At 43.0% G+C, this 21715-nt stretch overlaps 1 protein-coding gene across 6 annotated transcripts in view; it reads right to left on the minus strand.

Annotated features, from left to right (window-relative positions):
• LOC122933278 (mitogen-activated protein kinase 14) overlaps positions 1–21715 on the minus strand; it is a 247058-nt gene that overhangs the window by 175436 nt on the left and 49907 nt on the right. For all 6 annotated transcript variants that reach the window (XM_044288156.1, XM_044288160.1, XM_044288159.1 and 3 more), the window contains exons 3-4: positions 20640–20698; positions 10753–10864 (exon numbers count right to left, since the gene is read on the minus strand). In XM_044288156.1, coding sequence (XP_044144091.1) covers positions 10753–10864; positions 20640–20698 — 171 coding nt within the window. The remainder of the gene's footprint in view (positions 1–10752; positions 10865–20639; positions 20699–21715) is intronic.

Raw genomic sequence — 21715 nt, forward strand, 5'->3', positions numbered from 1 at the left:
TTGAATATATTAATTGGAAGAGGTGGATGCTTCATTGATAAGGATGTGGACACAATTGTATAAGGCTTTATTTGTGAAGTATCAGTCATTAATTGGCGGTTATTGACACCAATCGTGGATGATGTCCGAATTACTTATTGCTTTATTTTGTGACAACTGTTATTTTATACAGTTAGTTGTTTTAATGACTCGACTGTTAGAAAGCAGACTGTACTGCAACTTTATTGTAATGTGGATTACTTTGAAAATACCAATAAAAAAAAAGATTGAAACAAAAAAAAATTTTAAGAAAATTTCCAAAACCCACTTTTTAAAAGGACCAGTTCAGGTCTGAAGTCACTTTGTGGGGCTTACATAGTGGATAAACCCCCCCAACCCCCATAAATGACGCCATTGTAGAAACTACACCCCTCAAGTTACTCAAAACTGATTTTACAAACTTTGTTAACCCTTTAGGTCAGGCATCCTCAAACTGCGGCCCTCCAGCTGTTGCAAAACTACAACTCCCAGCATGCCCGGACTGCCTACAGGTATCAGCCTACAGCACGGCATTGTGCTTTAGGTGTTCCACAAGAATTAAAGGAAAATGGAGATGACATTTGTAAATTTCACTTTTGCAGATCTTCCATTTTATTCCATTTTTTTTCTTTAACACATTGAGGGTTAACAGCCAAACAAAACTCACTATTACCCCGATTCTGCGGTTTACAGAGACACCCCACATGTTATAGTAAACTGATGTAAGGGCGCACAGCAGGGCGCAGAAGGAAAGGAGAGCCATATGGTTTTTGGAAGGCAGATTTTGCTGGACTGGTTTTTAGATGCCATGTCCCATTTAAAGCCCCCCTGATGCACCCTTACAGTAGAAACTCCCCCCAAAAAAGCCCTAGGGGATAAGGTGTCAGTTTTATTGGTACTATTTTGGGGTACATATGGTTTTTAATTGCTCTATATTAAATTTTTTGTGAGGCAAGGTAACAAAAACAAAAATGTCTGTTTTGGCTCAGTTTTCTTATAAAAAATTTGTTACAACATTCATCTGACAGAGTAGATCATGCGCTATTTTTAGAGAGCAGGTTGTTACGGACGAGGCGATATCAAATATGTCTACTTTGTTTCAGTTTTACATAATAAAGCATTTTTGAAAAATAAATTATGGTTTTGTGTGTCCATTTTCTGAACGCCATGTTTTTTATTTTTCTGCCGATTGTCTTGTGCAGGGGCTCCCTTTTTTTAAAAAGAGTTGAGGTTTTTATTGGTACCATTTTTGGGTACATGTGATTTTTTGATCATTCATTATTACACTTTATGGGGCAAGGTGACCAAAAAATTGGCTGTTTTGGAACAGTTTTTATTTATTTATTTTTACAGCGTTCATCTGAGGGGTTAGGTCATGTGACAGTTTTATAGAGCAGATCGTTACGGACGTGGCAATACCCAATATGTACACTTTTTCTTATTTAAGTTTTACGCAATAATAGCATTTCTGAAATAAAATTATGTTTTAGTGTCTCCATAGTCTGAGAGCCATAGCTTTTTTATTTTTTGGGCGACTGTCTTAAATAGGTTATTTTTTGCGGGATGAGGTGACGGTTTGATTGGAACTATTTTTCAATCGCTTGGTGTTGAACTTTTTGTTATGTAAGGTGACAAAAATTGCTTTTTTTTTTTACACAGGTTTTTATTTTTTATTTTTTCTATGGTGTTTATCAGACACGGTCGATCATGTGATATTTATAGAGACGGACGTTACGGACGCGGTGATACCTAATATGTGTGGGTTTTTTTTTTATAGGAAAAGGCAATTTGTTTTTTATTTACATTTTTATATTTTTTTATTTTATTTTTATCAAGTCCCTCTTGGATCTTGAAGATCCAGTGGGGCTGATGGCTGTACTATACTTTGCAATGCTCTTGCATTGCAAAGTATAATACTACCAGATTTCCTGAAGGTGGCAACACCGGACGCCTTTGCAAAGCGTGGAGAGAGGGAGCCCCCTCCCTCTATTAACCCCATGGATGCATCTAAGGGGTTACACCAGAGTGTCCGCATAGAGCTGACACTCGCTGCTGATGGGGGAGGCTCAGGAATGAAGCCGCCACCATCAAACACAGCAGGGGGCATAAATAGGGCAGGGCTAAAAACGGGGGGGGGGGGGGGGGGGGGGTATGGCCAGCATGGAGCGGGCACAGATGGGGGCAAACCGCATCAGGGGCATAATACATGGATGGGGGGGGCAGGGACCGCATCAGGGGAAGGCAGGGCTCACGGTGGTTGCGGGGGGTTGGAGGCGCACAGGAAGGGGGCACCCTTCGGTGACATCATGGAAGGTCCTATAGATAGATAGATGGATCAAATAGCTATTGTCAATATTTATAATTACTCAATAAGCTGTTAATACATGCTTAATACAAGCTTAATATTTTATTTTAAACATATTAAAGGGACACTGACAGGCTCAATAAGCATATTTAGGTATATATATCACAGTACAGGTCTTAGAAAGTGTATTAAAATCATCTAAGTATCCCCCCCTGTCCACCTTATAAATACAGAAAACTGAAGTTTTATAACCTGGTTGAAGCGTCTTCAATCTGCCCAATGGGCGGTGTTTCATCTCCACTTGCGCCCAGCCAGCCGCCCCCAACTGCCGTTTTGAAGCGCCGCCCAGCTTATCAATATTCACTTCGCTGGGCGGCTACTACTGTCCCCTGTGCGACGCTGTCCCCCTGTTTACCACCACGGTTCCGGGCACCGTGCTTATCTGTGATCAAGGTCTGTGCTTTCCTGTCTCTGCTGCAGCTTTGGGTTATGCCAGTGTGGTTAGTATTACCTTTGAAGATTCCGCTCCACAACTTCCATTCAACCTTAACAATGCTTGAACTCGTCTATGGTTGTGGCAGTACGCATCACTACCTGGGCGGGCCTGAGTTGCATCAGGTGATCTCGTTAACCTATCCTGGCTCTCCTGCAGGTACTTTAGTAGCTCAGCCCTCTAGCCAGACGCCTCAGTGTCAAGGTCCTAATCTTGTGCTAAAGAGCTTGCTTACCACTCGTGTTCCTGACTTTGTGCTTCGTTCCTGGACTTTGTTAATCTCCTATCCCAGCCTGCTTGCATCGCCTCTCCTGTTGCTTACCCAGATTGTCCAACCTTGCTCCTGCGCCGCCTGCCTTGACTCTTTGCCAGTCCTGACTACGTCTCTGCATCATCCTCGGGTTCCTGTCTTGTTGCTCCTGGTCACGACCCTGCCTGGTTTACTACGTCTGTACTGTCGGTACCTTCGCAGGTACCTCCTTGGTCTGCCTGGACCAGCTGTCACTGACTGGTTTACGCTCCAGAGTAGCCCCTGGCAATTACCGACGATCAAGGCTATCCTCACCAGAGGCTCTAGTGAAATCCGGGTAGTTGCTTTGTCACGCCCCTCTGGAGTATTGCTAGTCAGTGGCACAGTGGGTTTACATCCACTGTTCAGTGATTGGCATGGTTTGGGGCGAGATTGTGGGCGGGGTTATGAGTGGTAAAGGGGCGTGGCCACTTGTCACTTGCAGCCAGGCTGGGAAACTGGTGCAAATGCCCCACATGTATTGCCACGCAAATTGGCTTCATCAGAGGTGTGTAGACACAAAAGGTTACTGCTCTGAAATATGGTAGCCAAAGTCCAATAAGTCACATGAACGTACATAACTTTTCTTAACAGAAAGAGCACTGCCACAAATTATTTTCTGTGCTATAATTGAACATGCAACAAAAGTCCTCAACAATCCCCATTTCACCGACCCCCAAACACATCATCATACACACAGGAAAAAACAACATCCAGAAACAAGGAGCCATTGCAGACAGACTGTCACAACTAACAGAAACTGCACAGCAAAAATCCCCCCACTCCAAAGTCATACTGTCCTGTCTACTTCCAAGGATGGACATACCGGACCATATCATCCATAAGATAAATACAGAACTGGCTGATAAAACTAGCTCAAAGCCCAACATTCACCTGTCCCAACATCCATCCATAACACATCATCACCTCTATGATAACAAACACCTCAACAAACAAAGGGGTAAGTCACCTGGCCTGAGAGCTAAAAGACATTGTGCTGAACAGAACCCATACCCCTGAACCTGGTACAAACCAAACACAAACTAACACAATAACAGCAAGAAGACCTCAATCATCAAAACAATACAAGGACAACAGATTGAACCCAAAAACAAGACCGCGCAGATGGCAGAAACGGGGGGGAAGCACCCACCGCAAGATGGATATCAAGACCACCAGAGAGCAGAGACATGGAGGAGATACGGACCCTCCTCAGCACGTTATGTAACAAATTAATGTGACTGAACCAATTATGTAACACAGACAGCGACGACCATCTACAACATGGACTGTCCCATACAATTTACTCATTACAAGGTATAACAACCCAAAATGACATCATTTATAATCAGCAGCTGGAACATTCAAGGTCTGAATGCTTCAGAAAGAAAGAAAGAAAGAAAGAAAGAAAGAAAGAAGGAAAGAAAGAAAGAAAGAAAGAAAGAAAGGATTTGCTGTTCCTGCTCACTAACAAGATAAGTTGGTGTTTCTTGTTATGGTCTGTCTGGGCTGTTAGAAAACAATTTGGCTTATTCAGGACAACGCGTTTCTTGTATTTTCTTTTGAGGGCAAGATTTATAAACAACAGAATGGCAACGCGATGGGGACGCGTTTCGCACTGAGCTTTGCAAATTTATATATTGGCCGTTTGGAGGAGGAATTCATCTACAGCGAGCACCCGTGGAAAGACAAAATAGTCTTTTATAAAAGGTACATTGACGACCTGATTCTCATATGGAAGGGAACCACAGAAGAGGCTAACGCTTTCATTTCTCATCTAAATACAAATAAGTGGAACCTCAGACTCACAGCAAATAGTTCAATCACCTCGATCAAATACTTAGATCTGAATCTCTACCACAGCGACAAAACAATAATGTCCAAAACTTTCTTCAAAAAAGTAGACAGCAACAGCTAGCTACCTGGACTACAAAAGTGTTCACCACAAAAAATGGAAAGTGACATTTGAAAAATGGAAAATGAAAAATGACAATATTCCTTTTAGTCAGTTCAAAAGACTAAGAAGAAACTGTACCACCAGGGAGGATTTAATCTCACAAAGCCAAATCCTACGCTCAAGATTCACCAGTAAAAAATACCCTAGAGGGATTATCGATGGCGCCTTCAAATGAGCCAGTAAACAAAGCAAGGAGGAGTGCCGGACGAAGGACAAAACCAAGGAACCAGAGGTAACAACCAAATTCATATCCTCCATCACTACGTTCAATTCAAATCACGATGTCCTGAGGAACATTCTCACAAAACACTGGAATATTCTAAAAAATTACCCCTTCCTCAAAGAAACCATTCCGGCCAAACCCCAGATTATCTTCAGAAGGGCGAGGACTTTGAAAAATATACTAGCTCTGAGCAAATTGAAAAAGAAAAAACCCACAGCGACAACTACTCCAGCCCTTTTCCCAGACTTGATAGGCAGCTACAAATGCAATCACGCCCAATGCAAATGCTGCATGAGTATCGCCAATCTAACAAAAAAATTCAAAAGCAATGCCACAGGTGAAGAATTCCAAATAAAGAGCTTTATGAACTGCTCCTCTTCATTCATAGTATACCTGGCGGAATGTGAATGCGGCCTACAATATGTAGGTCGCACCATACAGTCACTTAGGGAACGTCTAAACAAACATCGGTGGAACATTGTACACGGATTCCAGAAACATAGTGTTTCAAGACATTTTTTATCACGTCACGACAAAGACCCTGCCAAACTCCACATCATACCAATCGAATCCATCAACGAAGCCTGTCCAGATAGATTTAGAACACTTCAAAAAAGGGAGATGTTTTGGATTTTCAAATTGCAGACGCTAGAACCATATGGTCTCAACGAGAGTCTAGAGAACGGGTGCTTCAGACTCTAAAAACCTGTTTTCCTTTTCCCCCCCCTTGGCCTTCCCCCCCCCCCCCCCCCTTTTTCCTCTGGCACCATCCCACAACATCCGATCACCTTCATCCAACCACCATTCAACCCTTCCCCTGATCCAACTACCATGTAATCCTTCTCCCTCCCCCCCCCCCCCCTTCCCGGATACTATTGTCCTTAATTTAATATTTTATCCCCATTTTATAAAATAATCATTCAATCCTACACCCAACTACCACATATATGACATTCAATCCCCTTCTCTAGGACACTGCATACAATTATATATATCCCTTCACTCACATCCTTTGGCTTGCATTGACTTCCCCATATACTTATGCAGCACTTGCATCACCTGTAATTTACAAACCGGATTCCCAAAAAGTTGGGACACTAAACAAATTGTGAATAAAAACTGAATGCAATGATGTGGAGATGGCAAATGTCAATATTTTATTTGTAATAGAACGTAGATGACAGATCAAACGTTTAATCCGAGTAAATGTATCATTTTAAAGGAAAAATACGTTGATTCAAAATTTCACGGTGTCAACAAATCCCCAAAAAGTTAGGACAAGTAGCAATAAGAGGCTGGAAAAAGTAAATTTGAGCATAACGAAGAGCTGGAAGACCAATTAACACTAATTAGGTCAATTGGCTACATGATTGGGTATAAAAAGAGCTCCTCAGAGTAGCAGTGTCTCTCAGAAGCCAAGATGGGTAGAGGATCACCAATTCCCACAATGTTGCGCAGAAAGATAGTGGAGCAATATCAGAAAGGTGTTACCCAGCAAAAAATTGCAAAGACTTTGCATCTATCATCATCAACTGTGCATAACATCATCCAAAGATTCTGAGAATCTGGAACAATCTCTGTGCGTAAGGGTCAAGGCCGTAAAACCATACTGGATGCCCGTGATCTCAGGGCCCTTAAACGACACTGCACCACAAACAAGAATGCTACTGTAAAAGGAAATCACAGAATGGGCTCAGGAATACTTCCAGAAACCATTATCAGTGAACACAATCCACCGTGCCATCCGCCGTTGCCAGCTGAAACTCTACAGTGCAAAGAAGAAGCCATTTCTAAGCAAGATCAACAAGGCGTTTTCAGGCGTTTTCACTGGGCCAGGGATCATTTAAAATGGAGTGTGGCAAAATGGAAGACTGTTCTAGAACAACATATGCTCCCATCCAGACGTCATCTCTTTCAGGGAAGACACTGCATTTTTCAACAAGATAATGCCAGACCCCATTCTGCATCAATCACAACATCATGGCTGCGTAGGAGAAGGATCCGGGTACTGAAATGGCCAGTCTGCAGTCCAAATCTTTCACCTATAGAGAATATTTGGCACATCATAAAGAGGAAGGTGCAACAAAGAAGGCCCAAGACGATTGAACAGTTAGGGGCCTGTATTAGACAAGAATGGGAGAGCATTCCTATTTCTAAACTTGAGAAACTGGTCTCCTCGGTCCCCAGACATCTGTTGAGTGTTGTAAGAAGAAGGGGAGATGCCACACAGTGGTGAAAATGGCCTTGTCCCAACTTTTTGTGGATTTGTTGACACCATGAAATTCTGATTCAACATATTTTTCCCTTAAAACTGTACATTTTCTCAGTTTAAACTTTTGTTCCGTGATTTATGTTCTATTCTGAATAAAATATTAGAAGTTTGCACCTCCACATCATTGCTTTCAGTTCTTATTCACGATTTGTATAGTGTCCCAACTTTTTTGGAATCCGGTTTGTACTTAATCAACATCAGCAGGACAAAGGTCCTTCATTTCAGACCACACCTGTATGTTCACACTACATCATCTTTAATCCCCCCAGTGGTTCCTCCTGTCCCCAACTATTTTCTCCTTCCCTCAGCCCTTCCTCGCTCTCCGCCCCCCGCCCCCCCCCTCTCCCCGGCCAGCTTCTTGGTTGCTCCGCCCTCCCTACGACGCACCACCAGTGCTGAAATGCCGGCTCATCCAAAACCCCGACAGCGTCTCGCCCCCGCCTCCGCCCGCCCTCTGGCCAGCGTCATCAATGCAGCCCCGCCCACCACCAGTGCCTCTCGTCGTCCCCGCCCTCCGGCCAGCATCACCATTGTAGCCCCGCCCACCCCACGTGACCAGCGCTCTAACGCCGGCCCATTTAAACATTAACAGTGCGCGCCTTTTTTGTGAACCGATCGCATCAGACGCCCCACGTGCTGGGAAACGAGCGGCCTCCACTGTGATCCACCAGGTTAGTTACCTCTCCTTGGCACATCCACGCAGGCCAGCACCTCTTCTCCCAATGCTAGCACTAGTAACTTATCATCTTCATCCTGGCCACATATTCAATCTTGTCCCCCACCTTTTGGGACCCAGGCGCATTTGTTCATCCAATCTTTATCATTTATTTATTTATGATTTAATTCTATTTTTTTACCACACAACCCTCTGACCTATTGCCATGATTTCACACACATATATATATATATATATACATACATACACACATATATACACACACACACACACACACACACACATTTTTCCATCCATAGTCACACTTAATCCTAATTTCATCTTCATGCCCCATATCCATTTCTATCATGTTTCTCTATCCCCCCCCCCCCCTTTCTCCCCAATATTCCCTGCGTTTCTCCAAGGACCAAAATGTATTAATCACCCTTACACACGGCCAAAATTATGCAATTATTGCCACACTGTCGTGACACCCGATCATAACGATCCCAGTAGATAGCCAGTGATAGGCGCATATAACAATGCCAACGTCAAAGATGTCCTCAATGAATCTTTTGGAGACTGCTGTACTTTTATCATTTTACCTTTTACTATGTCTCTATTTTTTAACATTTAGTCCTCTCAGAATATATGTATGTATATATTTATATTTTTAAAATCCTCCACATAATTTACTTGAATATATATTTACGTATTTACTCTTCTATACATGTATATACATATATACCCTCGCTACGACTTCTCAGATATATTATCTACTTCTATTTTTTTTATTTATCTTCACCAAAGTTCATGTATATAATTGATATTTTTTTTTTTGTAGACTTGATAAAGGGGTCATATACCCCGAAACGCGTCGTCCTGAATAAACCAAATTGTTTTTTACCATTGGTTGTGGATTTGCGCCCGTTACTCTGTCCGTTTCATTGGACTTTCTTGGTCCACCAAACCCACAGCTCCCATACTCACCCGATCGGCGGTTCGGCACCGACCGAAGGGTGTTTGGACAAAGCCGGCGGCACCAACCAACCCTCACGAGTACTTAGCTTTCATTGTAGTTGCACCCAATTGGTGTAACTCTGACAGGTGAGCATATTACCTCCCGTTTGAAAGGACAAATAATCATTTACATACTCACCCTATAAGCGCCTTCTCTTTTTTTGTCTACAACCGCTGGGCTGTTAGAGAGACACCTGCCCCCTCCAGGTCCTGAGGGAGCAGGCTGCCTCTTTCCCCCTTTCACCATCTTAGGGAATCTTTAGCCCAGGCACGGGGACACATTCATTGCCACCTTCAGGACATAGAAGTCTAGGGAGAGCTGGTAGGGATTTGTCAGGAGGTGACCTTTATCCCCAGCTTCTTGCCTAGACACTGGTTTGGTTGTTTTTTTGTGCATCTTGTATCCTGTCTAGCGTGACATTATGAAAGGTTGCACTAGTTTCCTAATTATTATGTAAAGATGAAGCATATGACAGTTGTGGAAACCCTTAAAGATATACTTAGAATAAAAGTATTATTCATTTGCCCATTAGTACAGGGCACTATGTATGCTTTAGTGTGGCGAATTTATGCACACTTTTTACACATCCTCTCACTAATGCAGCCTCAGTTCAGGTCCCTTTTATGGTCAGATGATCAGCATACTAACCTGCCTATTCACACTGCATCTATGAGACACTCTCCTAGACTTGCACACAAAAGAAAAAGCTGACTTGGCTGGTCAAAGGCCTAATCTGACCAACGGACCCAATCATCGCATTAGTGAGAAGATGTGCTGGGTGATTACACTCACCATAGTGAAGTACAGTATACATTGTGTTCTGTAGCAAGTAGTGGCCAGAGAGAGAAGGCGCTCATAGTGAATATTCCAGACGCTGTACGTAGAGTGAGACAGCTCTACCATCACCAGCTGCGTGCTCCCAGATCATCGCTCCTCACACACAGACTTGAGAAAGAGGTCCTATGTACCCCAAAATGCATTGTCAATAAAAGATTAAAATCAATGTTCAAGCCTCTAGTCGTGTTTAGCGCCAACAAGCTACCAGTCCAGAAACTGAGAAAGAATCCACTCTGCTGCTCCTTCCTGCACATCTTCTGTACAAACGGGCAGAAGAATAAAGCATTTCACTGGAGTATTGCTTTAAAGTTTTGTGTTATTTTTATTTTTGGGGGGTTGCTTTCTGCCAGACCCAAACTACCAAGTGGCTGGAACTGCGAAGAGAAGCATACCTACCTCAGATAAGGCAACTTGCACTCCTAATGTACTACACCAAGGGAGCCTTGTTTTGTTTATCTTTTTCACCACAGATTGTTTGTTAATGTGTAATGTATAATTTTGTTTGTACATGAACCCTGTGATTGTAAAGTGCTGCAGAATATGTTGGCACTATATAAATAAATTACTACATTATAATTATTACTACTACTACTATAACAACCCCTTTAAAGTTAATTGGCTGAGCAAGATCTGCTTACTACTACAGCAGTCCCCCCATTCCCTATAAAAGAGCAAAATGTACCTTAAGTCCTCGAAGGATCTGGTAGATCAAGAATTGAACATGATCATCAGTCAGTTTCTGACATTTCACTATATTATTAAGATCAGCTCCCATTAGATGTGTCACCAGATACCTAAATATTTATGGAAAAGGGGAAAAGTACAAGATGAAAAACCATTATACAGTCCAATGCAAAGCTGGTAGTAGAAAAGAGATATAGTTTGGCAGTCGGCTAAGGCTGCTTTCACACTAGCGTTCGGGTGTCCGCTCGTGAGCTCCGTTTGAAGGGGCTCACGAGCGGACCCGAACGCAGCCGTCCAGCCCTGATGCAGTCTGAATGGAGCGGATCCGCTCAGACTGCATCAGTCTGGCGGCGTTCAGCCTCCGCTCCGCTCGCCTCCGCACGGACAGGCGGACAGCTGAACGCTGCTTGCAGCGTTCGGGTGTCCGCCTGGCCGTGCGGAGGCGTGCGGATCCGTCCAGACTTACAATGTAAGTCAATGGGGACGGATCCGTTTGAAGATGCCACAATATGGCTCAATCTTCAAGCGGATCCGTCCCCCATTGACTTTACATTGAAAGTCTGGACGGATCCGTCCGAGGCTATTTTCACACTTAGCTTTTTTTTGCCATTTTAATGCAGACGGATCCGTTCTGAACGGAGCCACCGTCTGCATTAATATGAGCGGATCCGTTCAGAACGGATCCGCCCGAACGCTAGTGTGAAAGTAGCCTAAGATAGTTATAAACTTATCAGCAATCAACTGAACAGGGGATACATTTCTGATCATGAGAAAAGGGAACCTGGCGCCCCATACCCCAAATGAAGGAAGCAGCTGTCAGTGGAGATGGTACCAGTAGTAGGATCCATTCCAATCAGACAGTTGCAACTGCCCTGCGAACAATGTAATGTGAATGATCTGGATCTATTGCTCTCTGTAATTTTTTAAAATCCAAACGAAAAACGGTTACCCAGGTCTAATGAGAGTTTTAAATCATCTGCCTCTCCTAACCCCTTCCCGACTGCCCAATGTAAATATACGTCGGGGTTCGGATATTTAAAGACAGCCTGCACGCAAGCGGACGCCATAGCCTCCAGGTGGCTGCTGTTTTTGAGAGAGGTGATCGGGAAAGCCGGATAGTATGTGTGGCAGCCACAGTCCTGAATGACCTAAGCCTGCCACAGCTATGCTCCTATAAAGATTCTGCCTGTGGCAGGGCTCCATAGTAATATAGTAAAATTTTCATGAGAGAAGCAATCTCTAGGGGAAGATTAAAAAGGTTAAAAAATAAGTTTTTAAAAATATAAAATTTCAAAATCGCCCTCCTTCCCCCATAATTAAAATAAAAGTACTTTAAAAAAAAGTTATAGGCATTGTCACATGCAAAAATGCCAATACTATTAAAATATAAAGAGATTTATAAAATACAGCGAATGGTGTAATGGGAAAAAAAAAAAAAAAAAAACCATGAAAATCACAGATTCACTATTTTTTGTCACTTCAACTCTAGAAGAGACACTAGAAAGTACATAAAGACCCACAAAAACAAGCCCTCATACGGCTATGTGAATGGAAAAATAAAGTTATGGCACTGGGAAGGCTTGGAGTATAAAACGAAGAAAAAAAACTGAGAAAATTGCCTGGTCCTGAAGGGGTGGCATGTTTATGGAGTGGGGGTATGTTTAAAGAGAACTTCTCAAAAAATGCATTGCAATCTGAAAGCATCATGTTCTAGAGCAGGAGAAGCTGAGCAGATCGCGATACTGTATTTTTCGCCCATAAGACGCCCCTAGATTTTAGAGGAGGACAATAAGATAAAAATATTTTTCATTAGACCTCAGGTCAGACCAGCAATCAGACCTCAGATCACAGCTCCAATCAGATCCCCAATGTTAATAAGAACCTAATAAGACCTCAGATCAGACCTCTGCTCACACCCAAAAGTGAATAAACCCCAATTAGACCTCAGATATGAGCCTCAATATGTGCTGTAAAACGGCTCACACAGCGTGAGGTCACAGAGCGCCTGTGCGCAGCAGAGTCCTTCGGTACTAATGAGCTCTTCCATAATGGAAGCGCTTATTAGTATTCATCCCATAAGACGCAGGGACATTTTTCCCCCCATTTTGGCGTCTTATGGGACGAAAACCATATTACTTACCGGTAATCTCCTTTTCATGTATCCTCCATGACGGCATACCATGAGAGATGAGCCGCCTCCAACCAGGTAGGGAGAGGAAGTATAAATGTAACCTTACTCTGGCTCCTTTCTGAACCGACATCCTAGAGTCTTTCCACCCCCCCCCCCCCTTCTCATTCATACCAACACATACCTTCATATACAATCCCATATCTATATGTAGAATTATTTATTATAATTTTTTTGTGGGGGGGGGTTAAACCAATGTAGGATTTATGAACAGGAAGTTACCGGTAAGTAATATTGTTTTTCCCTTTCATCCTCCATGACGGCATACCATGAGATATAAAATATTAATCTTGTTCAGGGAGGGACTATGCCCTGCAAGGAAAGCTCCTGACTAGCCCTAGTATTTACCAGGGCTGTGGAGTCTGAGTCAATTTTGGGTACCTGGAGTGTCGGAGTCAGCAAAAATTACAATTAAAAAATTGGAATAAAAATAAAATAAGTTTAAATGTCCCAATTCACAAAAAGTTAGAATTAATTACTTCTCTACTGTAAGAATAAAGGCCAATGTATGCAGTGCATCACGTTACCGCAAAACAAACACGTTAAGTGACCGTGAAGAAGCATGCTTTTCATATGCTTCACTAAATGGAACGCAACGTACAATTAAAGAAGCGGCAATACTTATACGTTCCATTGTGTTGTGTTCCGCTGTTACAGGGAACGCAATGCCCATGGTTAACCTAGCCTCTCATTGATAACTGATTAAGTAAATATGTTTTTGGCAGGACTAGAGACACTTGTATAAGTGAAGGGAATGGATAGTCAATAGCTCAAGACTGAAGCTGTAAACCATTTGAAAAACTGCCGTCATTCAGCTAAGGCTATAAAAACTTGTGGCCAGAATGGTTACTGCAATTCCATCCACCCAAGTCAGTGTTCAAAGATTATTTTAAGCTCTAAAAATAATAAAGTCTGATTTAAGAGCTTGTATGAAAGAGGATCTGGCAGGGGCAATTCTCTTACTTAGAATTCTACATTTAATTGATTTTAAATTGCATTTGCTATAACTACATTCCAAGATTAATATAAACCATTTCTAGGTTTTACAGATTTAGTTTTTGGTTCATATAGATGCTTTGTTTTTGGTCTAAAACAACCAAATAACGTGGTTTGCATTTTTGAACTGGTAAAGTTCCTGTTCCTGATGTTTATGCCTGCTGCTACTATCCAGCCACTTGATAAAAAATAAAAATAAAACTTTGTTGTTTTCATTGTGTTTGTCTTATGCTTAAACTGTTCAATACAGTAGACTGTTGGCTTCCTAGCCAGTAGTTCTATGGTAATGACATGTATGTTGCCTTTCTTTCCTTCAAGGAATGTATAAAATACATTCACATATTAAATACAGAGGAGTCAGAGTCAGAAGTACCAAAAACGGAGTCATCTGAGTATTTATCTACCGACTCCACATTTACCCTGTAATGTTTAGTAAACGTGTAAGGGCTTAACCACGTCGCTGCCCTACAGATCTGCTCTAACGAAGCCCTTGCTCTTTCAGCCGAGGATGTTGCGACAGATCTTGTAGAGCAGACTTGGGTGGAGATACCCCTAAGGACCTAAAGGATTCCAATATGTGGAATAATCTGGAAAAGGAATATTTTGTGGCCGTATGACCTTTATTATGTGCCCCACTGAATTGTACAAACAAGTAATCATTCTGAAAGGATTTGTGGTCTCTAGGTAGAACAAGATAGTCCTACACACGTCCAGTCTGTAAAACTTCTCTTCCCCTTCTGATTTTGGATCCGAACAAAAAGATGGAATAATAATTTCCACTTGTCTATGGAAATTAGATACAAATTAGAATTATGCAATCTAAAAACAATACTGTCCGTGAAAACTATGCGAAATGGTTACACTATTTTTAGAGCTTGGATCTCGCTTACTCTACGTACTGAGGTAATTGGTACAAAAAAAATAGGGTTTTCAGAGAAACATACTTCAGCGAGGCTTCTGAAAGGGGTTCAAAAGGGGGGGGGGATTTGTCAGACCTGATAGAACTAATTAAGATCATAGGGAGGAAATGTAGGTCTTAGGCCCCTTTCACACGGGCGAGTTTTCCACGAGGCTGCAATGCACGAGGTGAACGCATTGCACCCGCACTGAATCCAGACCCATTCACTTCAATGAGGCTGTGCACATGAGCTGTGATTTTCACGCATCACTTGTGCAACATGTTCTATACTCTGCATTTTTCACGCAACGCAGGGACCATAGAAATTAATGGGGCTGCGTGAAAATCGCAAGTATCTGCAAGCAAGTGCGGAAGCGGTGCGATTTTCACGCATGGTTCCTAGGAGATGATGGGGATGAGCAAATTCACTGTATTATGTTCCCTTATAACATTGTTATAAGGGAAAAGATGATAATTACTTAGCAGTATTTCAATTTTCCGTTTAGCCTCCACAACGGCACTAAGCAGGAGGGTTACCCCGCCTCCCAGGGACAGAAATCAACGTGGAGAACCAACCTTTAAAAGCCTCCTCCCATGTTCCTTCTTCAGTAAGTATCCGAGTATCTCAAAGATGATGCAGAGTTTATTAATGAAAGGAAACGGAGCACCATGAAAGACCAGTCAGTCAAGGTACATCAGAACAAATGTCATAAGAAATCAAAAGGGTGGGAAATACCAGTGCAGTTGTGGAGGCTAAACGGAAAATCAAATTACCGGTAAGTAATTATCTTTTCCATACACCTCCACAATGGCACTAAGGAGGAGGATTAACAGAGGAGTCATCAAGCCCCCTAGGGTAGGACCACCGTAGACAGAACCTTGCGTCCAAAGGAGAGGTCCCTGTTGGAGGCAATGTCCAGCCTATAGTGCTTAAAAAGGTGTTTGGGCAAGACCAAGTGGCCGTCTGACATATGATTCAGGGAGGCGGAAGCATTTTCTGCCCAGGAGGTAGAGACGGCCCTGGTGGAATGGGCCGTAAGCTGAGAAGGAGGAGAAGAACCTTTTATTTTGTATGCCTTGGAAATAATCGTTTTTATCCAACGGGAGATTGTCCAACGGGAGTCATTTTAGAGGCCCCTAGGCTCTTATTTTTCCCTGCATATTGGATCAATAGGCGGGTAGACTTCCTAAAATTTGGCTTCTTTTTCAGTCTTGGCCTGTGGACAGAAGGTAGGCAAAGAGATCTGTTGGTCACAGTGAAACTTAGAGAACACTTTAGGTAGAAAAGTATGTTTTAATATTATCCTGTCGTCTAGAAATGTCAAGTATGGTGGGTGACAGGACAGGGATTGGATTTCGCCTATTCTTCTAGCGGAGGTCATGGCAATTAAGGAGGCGGTTTTCATGGAGAGCAGGCTAAGAGGTATCTGAGAGGAGTTCAAAAGGAGGGTCCACTAGAACAGAAAGGACCAGGTTAAAAAAGGTCCCAAGGAGGAACCATAGTTCTGACTGTAGCCTTCAGTCTACTGGCACCCTTAAAGAAACGCCTGATCAGAGGCACCTCTGCTAGCTTCGAGCACAAAAAGGCACTAAGGGCTGCTATCTGCACTTTCAGAGCACTAACTCTTAGACCGCTTTTAAGACCTTTCTGCAGAAATTCAAGGATTATTTTAAATTTCTGGTTTCTTGAGGGATCCCAACAATGCACTGAAAAATCACAGAAAGGCTTTCCATATTCTAAAAGGTAGATTTTTGAGGTGATCGGCTTAGGGCTGTACAAGAGAGTGTTGATTACCGCATCTGAAAGACCCCTAGTTCTTAGGAGGGAACGCTCAGTTTTCAGGCAGTCAGGTTCAGTTGCCGGACGTCCGGATGATGAACAGGGCCCTGGAGAAGAATATCCAGGATCCGAGGGAGCGTCCAGAAGTCCCCTTTGGCTAGGCTTAACAAGAGGGGGAACCAAGTCCTTCTTGGCCAGAAAAGGGCTACCAGGATTATTTCGCATCTGTCCTCCATTATTTTGGCTAGGGTTCTGGGGATTAGAGGTATGGGGGGGGGGGGGGGGGGAGAGCATATAGCAGGCCTATTGGCCAAGGGATCGAGAATGCGTCCACCCCGTTTGGGTTGTCCCGAAAAGGACAGGGAAAATAATTGATCTACTTGTCTGTTCGATTTTGAGGCAAACAGATCCAGGATTGAAGTGCCCCATTTTTCACACAGAAGTTGGAAGATCCTCTTGTTCAGGGACCATTCTCCTGACTTTAGGGGTTGTCTGCTCAGGAAGTCTGCCAGCTGATTCTCTTTTCCTCCGAGATGGACCGCCGAAATTGAGTAAGATGAGGTAAGATGTGTGGTTGAGGTTATTGCTTCTCGTGCCTCCGTGATTGTTCACATAGGTCACTGCCGTACTGTTGTCTGATAAAACCTTTACGTTTTTCCGGTGTATGGCTGATTAAAAAGCTTTTAGGGCCAGGAAAATTGCTTGAAGTTCCCTCAAGTTTGAAGACATGGGAAGGTCCGACTGTTTCCAAACTCCCTGTACAACCAGGTCTCCGCAATGAGCTCCCCAGCCTGAAATGCTCACATCGGTAGTAATCACAATTGGGTTCGGTGGTCTCCACTGGACTCCTTGAGCCAAGTGATCCTTTTTTAACCACCAACTTAGGGTCGTTTTGATCTGAAATGGGAGGGACACTTTCCTGTCCAGTGAAAGGGAGCTTTTGTTCCAAATTGATAACAGAATGGTGTGGGACTGTGCCCATTTGACAGAGGGAATGGTTGAAGTCATCAGCCCCAGGACAGCCATAATTTGTCTGAAAGAGACTTTCGGTAACTACCGGAATGACAGGATTCTTAACCTCAGGTCCTGAATTTTCTCCACCGGGAGAAAAGACGTCATCACTCGGGAATCCAGGAGAACTCCTAGAAATTCTTTCCTCTGGGTAGGAATAAGGTACGATTTTTCTAGGTTTAATATCCACCCCAGGGAATGAAGTGTATTTTTGACTACCTGTAAGTCGCAGAGAAGGTTTTCCGGAGAATGAGCAGCTATCAGGAAGTCGTCCAGATAGGGGATGAACAGCATCTTCTGCTGTTGGACGCAAGCCGATACTTCCGCCATGACTTTCGTGAACACCCGAGGGGTGGATGAGATGCCGAATGGAAGTACCTGGACATGAAGATGAACAAGACGGCTGCCCATATAGATCGCAAACCTCAAATACTTTTGATGTTCTTTGCAGATGGGTACGTGATCGTAGGCGTCGGCCAGGACGAGCGTCACCATATAGCAGCTTTGATACAATAGGTTGATAGTGGATTTTATTTTTTCCATTTAGAATTTTTTTGTAAGAAACATGTCTCTTTAGGTCTACGATTGCCCTGGAGGAGCCATTCGTTTTTTTCACCAGAAAGACCGGTGAATAGAAACCTTCCCCTTCCTGATCCCGGGGAACTGTTGTCACCGCCTGTTTTAAGAGCAAGGACTGAATCTGTACTTCTAGAAGGGATTTATCTTTTATGCCAAGTTTCTTGTTTATGTAGAATCTTTTTGGTGGAGGGGAAGCGAACTCTATGGAGATTTTGCAATTTTTTCCCAGGCTGGGAGGAAGTTTTGGAGTCTTCCTCCCACCGTTTTGCTGGCGTCATTGTCTGGGTTGCTTGGAAGATTTGTCCAGGTTGAAAAGTAATCCTCTTCCTCTACCTCTGGATGGTTGCTATTTACTCATAAAAGGCAAACTACAAGATTTTCAGCAAAAGCGCCCTTCTGGCCACTACCGCTAGTCCCAAGGTTCTTGCTGCCATTCTGACTGATTCTGCTGTGGAATCAGACAAGAAGTCCACCGCTTTTAATAAAAGGGGAAAGGAGTCTTAGGGAGTCATAAGTAGCACCTTCTCTTAGGAGAGATTCCAATAACCATCTTTTTGGGATCTAGAAACAAATGTAGTGACTAGATTTGGTTTGAATAAAGCATCGGCTCCCAGGTCTTCTTCAGACATGAATCTGCTTTCTTATCCATGGGGTCTTTTAGGAACCCCATTGTCCTCAAATGGAAGGGCATTTGCCCCCTTGACTAATTTTAATAGGGATACATCTACTTTGGGACAGGACGTAAACAATGCCTTATCTTCATCACTAAATGGAAGGCGACGTTTTTGGAATAAATAACTTCCTATCTGGAGTCTTCCATTCCCTTTTTATTAATTCCTGCATATTTTTGTGGGCTGGAAAAACGCTTTTTCCTTTGTTCTAGGCCACTAAACATCTGATCTTGGACGGACCTCTGGACCTTTTCATCTGAAAGATCCATGGTCACCCTGACAGCTTTGATTAACTCCTTTGTCTCCTCAGAGGAGAAGATAAACTTTTAAAGAGACGAGGCCCTCTGAATCTGAGTCTTGTCCTGAATCTGAGAACTATGAACTGGAGTAAAACAATTTAGGTTCCCTATGTTTTGACGCAAAAGTACTAGGGGTAGGCATAGGATTTTCAGAAAGGGCTGCTCGCATCTCTTCCCTGATTACATACCTTAATTCCTCTCTAATAGAAGGAACCAGATCCTTTGCAATATTTGTAGTACATTTTTTGCAGAGTTTTTTAGTATATGAATCAGGTAATTTTACTAAACATATAAAACATTTCTTAGTTTTTGGACCAGGTTTAGCTCTCTGAGCCCCATCCTCGTCACTCTACATGCATACAGGAAGAGAGGGAGACAAAAGGTACAAGGGGGTTAGCATAAGTAAAAATATACAGCATTTCCCCAAGAGACTTTGTAACCTACAATAGTCGGCCCCTGGGAGGTCTCCATTTGGACTGTACCAGGCTCAGACATGTTTGGCCACTTCACCTCTGACCCCTTTAAATAGTCTTACCTGCAGACCTCAGATCAGCAGACGACATCCACCTTGATCCTCTGCGCCAATTTTAGCCCTGCCCCCGTAGTGTGCGTTCCACAGACCGGAAATACCTCCTGGAAAGCACGTGGACCGCACTCGACTTCTGGTGACGTCATCGCATGCACCGAAAGGTATTGGGCTGCGATGAGGAGCTTGAATACGACTGGAGGGACTCAGAGTGTCCGGTCCACACATGGACCTCCACGCCCAACACACAGAGCAGGAAGTAAGGAGCAGGGATCATAACGCTCACCAGCACCTCAAATATCCAACTAGGGTACGGGTGCTGCCTGCTTCCCTCATGTGGAAGGCATTCCATCTTCTTATCCCGCCTCTGCCTGCCTTACACAGAAGCGGCCTCACAGCAAGTGCCATGAGGATAACCCGTCTCCACCTGGAGGAACAGGAAGACACTGAGGAGGAGCCAGCGGAGGGTCAAATTTATTCTTCCTGTCGCTACCTGGTTGGAGGCGGGTCATCTCTTATGGTATGCCATCATGGAGGATGAAAGGGAAAAATATGGTATGTTTTTCTGGGAAAAGTCAATAAAAGATGGGGGAGATGTTATCAGTGACGCTCTCTCTATGCACATTTATACACACACAACGCTGTAATCACTGATAACACCTCCACACTGTACTGATAATGTTCACAGAAGGTAGAAAAAGCTTGATGTAAATGTATAAATTACAGGTTTTACTAAATCTTTTCCCACAGAAAATATATATCAATCTGCATGGCTTCTCCTGCTCTATAACACAGATTGTATTGCATTTTTGGTGAAAGGTACTCTTTAAAAAAAATACATAATGTAATAGGGTCCGATAATGAAAGGATACTTTTTAAACACACAACTCAAGTTTTAATATGGATACATTTTCACACAGAGCAGCTAGGAACTCACACATCATTGAACTCCTCAAATGACTTCGATGGGGTAAAAACATCTAGGAGCCCAATAACCTGTTAAAAGAAAAAAATATGATAAACATATATGCAACAGCCTCCCTACAATGTGTGTAGGAAAAAGCATTTCTGGATGTCATACCGGAAATCTCAGGTTATGCTCACAAAATGACTGAATGATGCATACCAATCAAGTGCAACTACACTTCAATGAACACATTAAGGCTACTTTCACATCTGTGCTTTCCCTCTCTGTTATTGAGATCAGTCATAGGATCTCAATAGCGGGGGGGAATGCTTCCAATTTGTCCCCATTGTCAATGGGGACAAAACTATACTGAACGAAATGGAATGCACCAAAATACATTCCGTTCCGTTTGGCTGCGTCCCCATCGCGGACAGAATAATGCTGCAAGCAGTGTTTTTCTGTCCGCGATGTGGTGCTTACATGATTCATAATGTAAGCCAATGGAGACGGATCAGTTTTCTCGAGCACAACAGAAAACTGATCCGTCCCCCATTGACTTCCAATGGTGTTCATGACGGATCAGTCATGACTATTTTAAAGATAATACAACCAGATCCGTTAATAATGGATGCAGACTGTTGCATCATGACGGAAGCGGTTTAGCTGATCCATGAGGGATCCAGCAAAAACGCTGGTGCGAAAGTAGCCTAACCCACACACTGATCAACAAAGTTCATTTATGCAATAAAGGACAACACTATTTTGTACAAACTGCGTTTGAACTGTGTGGCGGGGGGATGTGTTTGAAAGCTGACAATCTAATCTTTAAAACGACAGGGATCGCAACACTAGTGCATTTCAGCTCTCATTCCCAACCTGATTTCTAAAGGCTGTATCTCTGGATTGTATTGCAGCTAGGATTATGATCCTTAGATTGCATGCTTTCAAACAATACTGCGCTCTAGCTCATTTGGATCCTGATATATTAAGACTGGGTTTACATACAACTGAACTACTTTAGATTTGTTGTTGCAGATTTTCGTGTGGCAAGTCTGCAGCATTGTACAGCACCAGTAAAGTGGATGAGAATTTAAGGTATCTCTTCC

Source organism: Bufo gargarizans, chromosome 3 (genome assembly GCF_014858855.1).
Source record: "Bufo gargarizans isolate SCDJY-AF-19 chromosome 3, ASM1485885v1, whole genome shotgun sequence".
In the NCBI taxonomy this organism is placed as follows: Eukaryota; Metazoa; Chordata; class Amphibia; order Anura; family Bufonidae; genus Bufo; species Bufo gargarizans.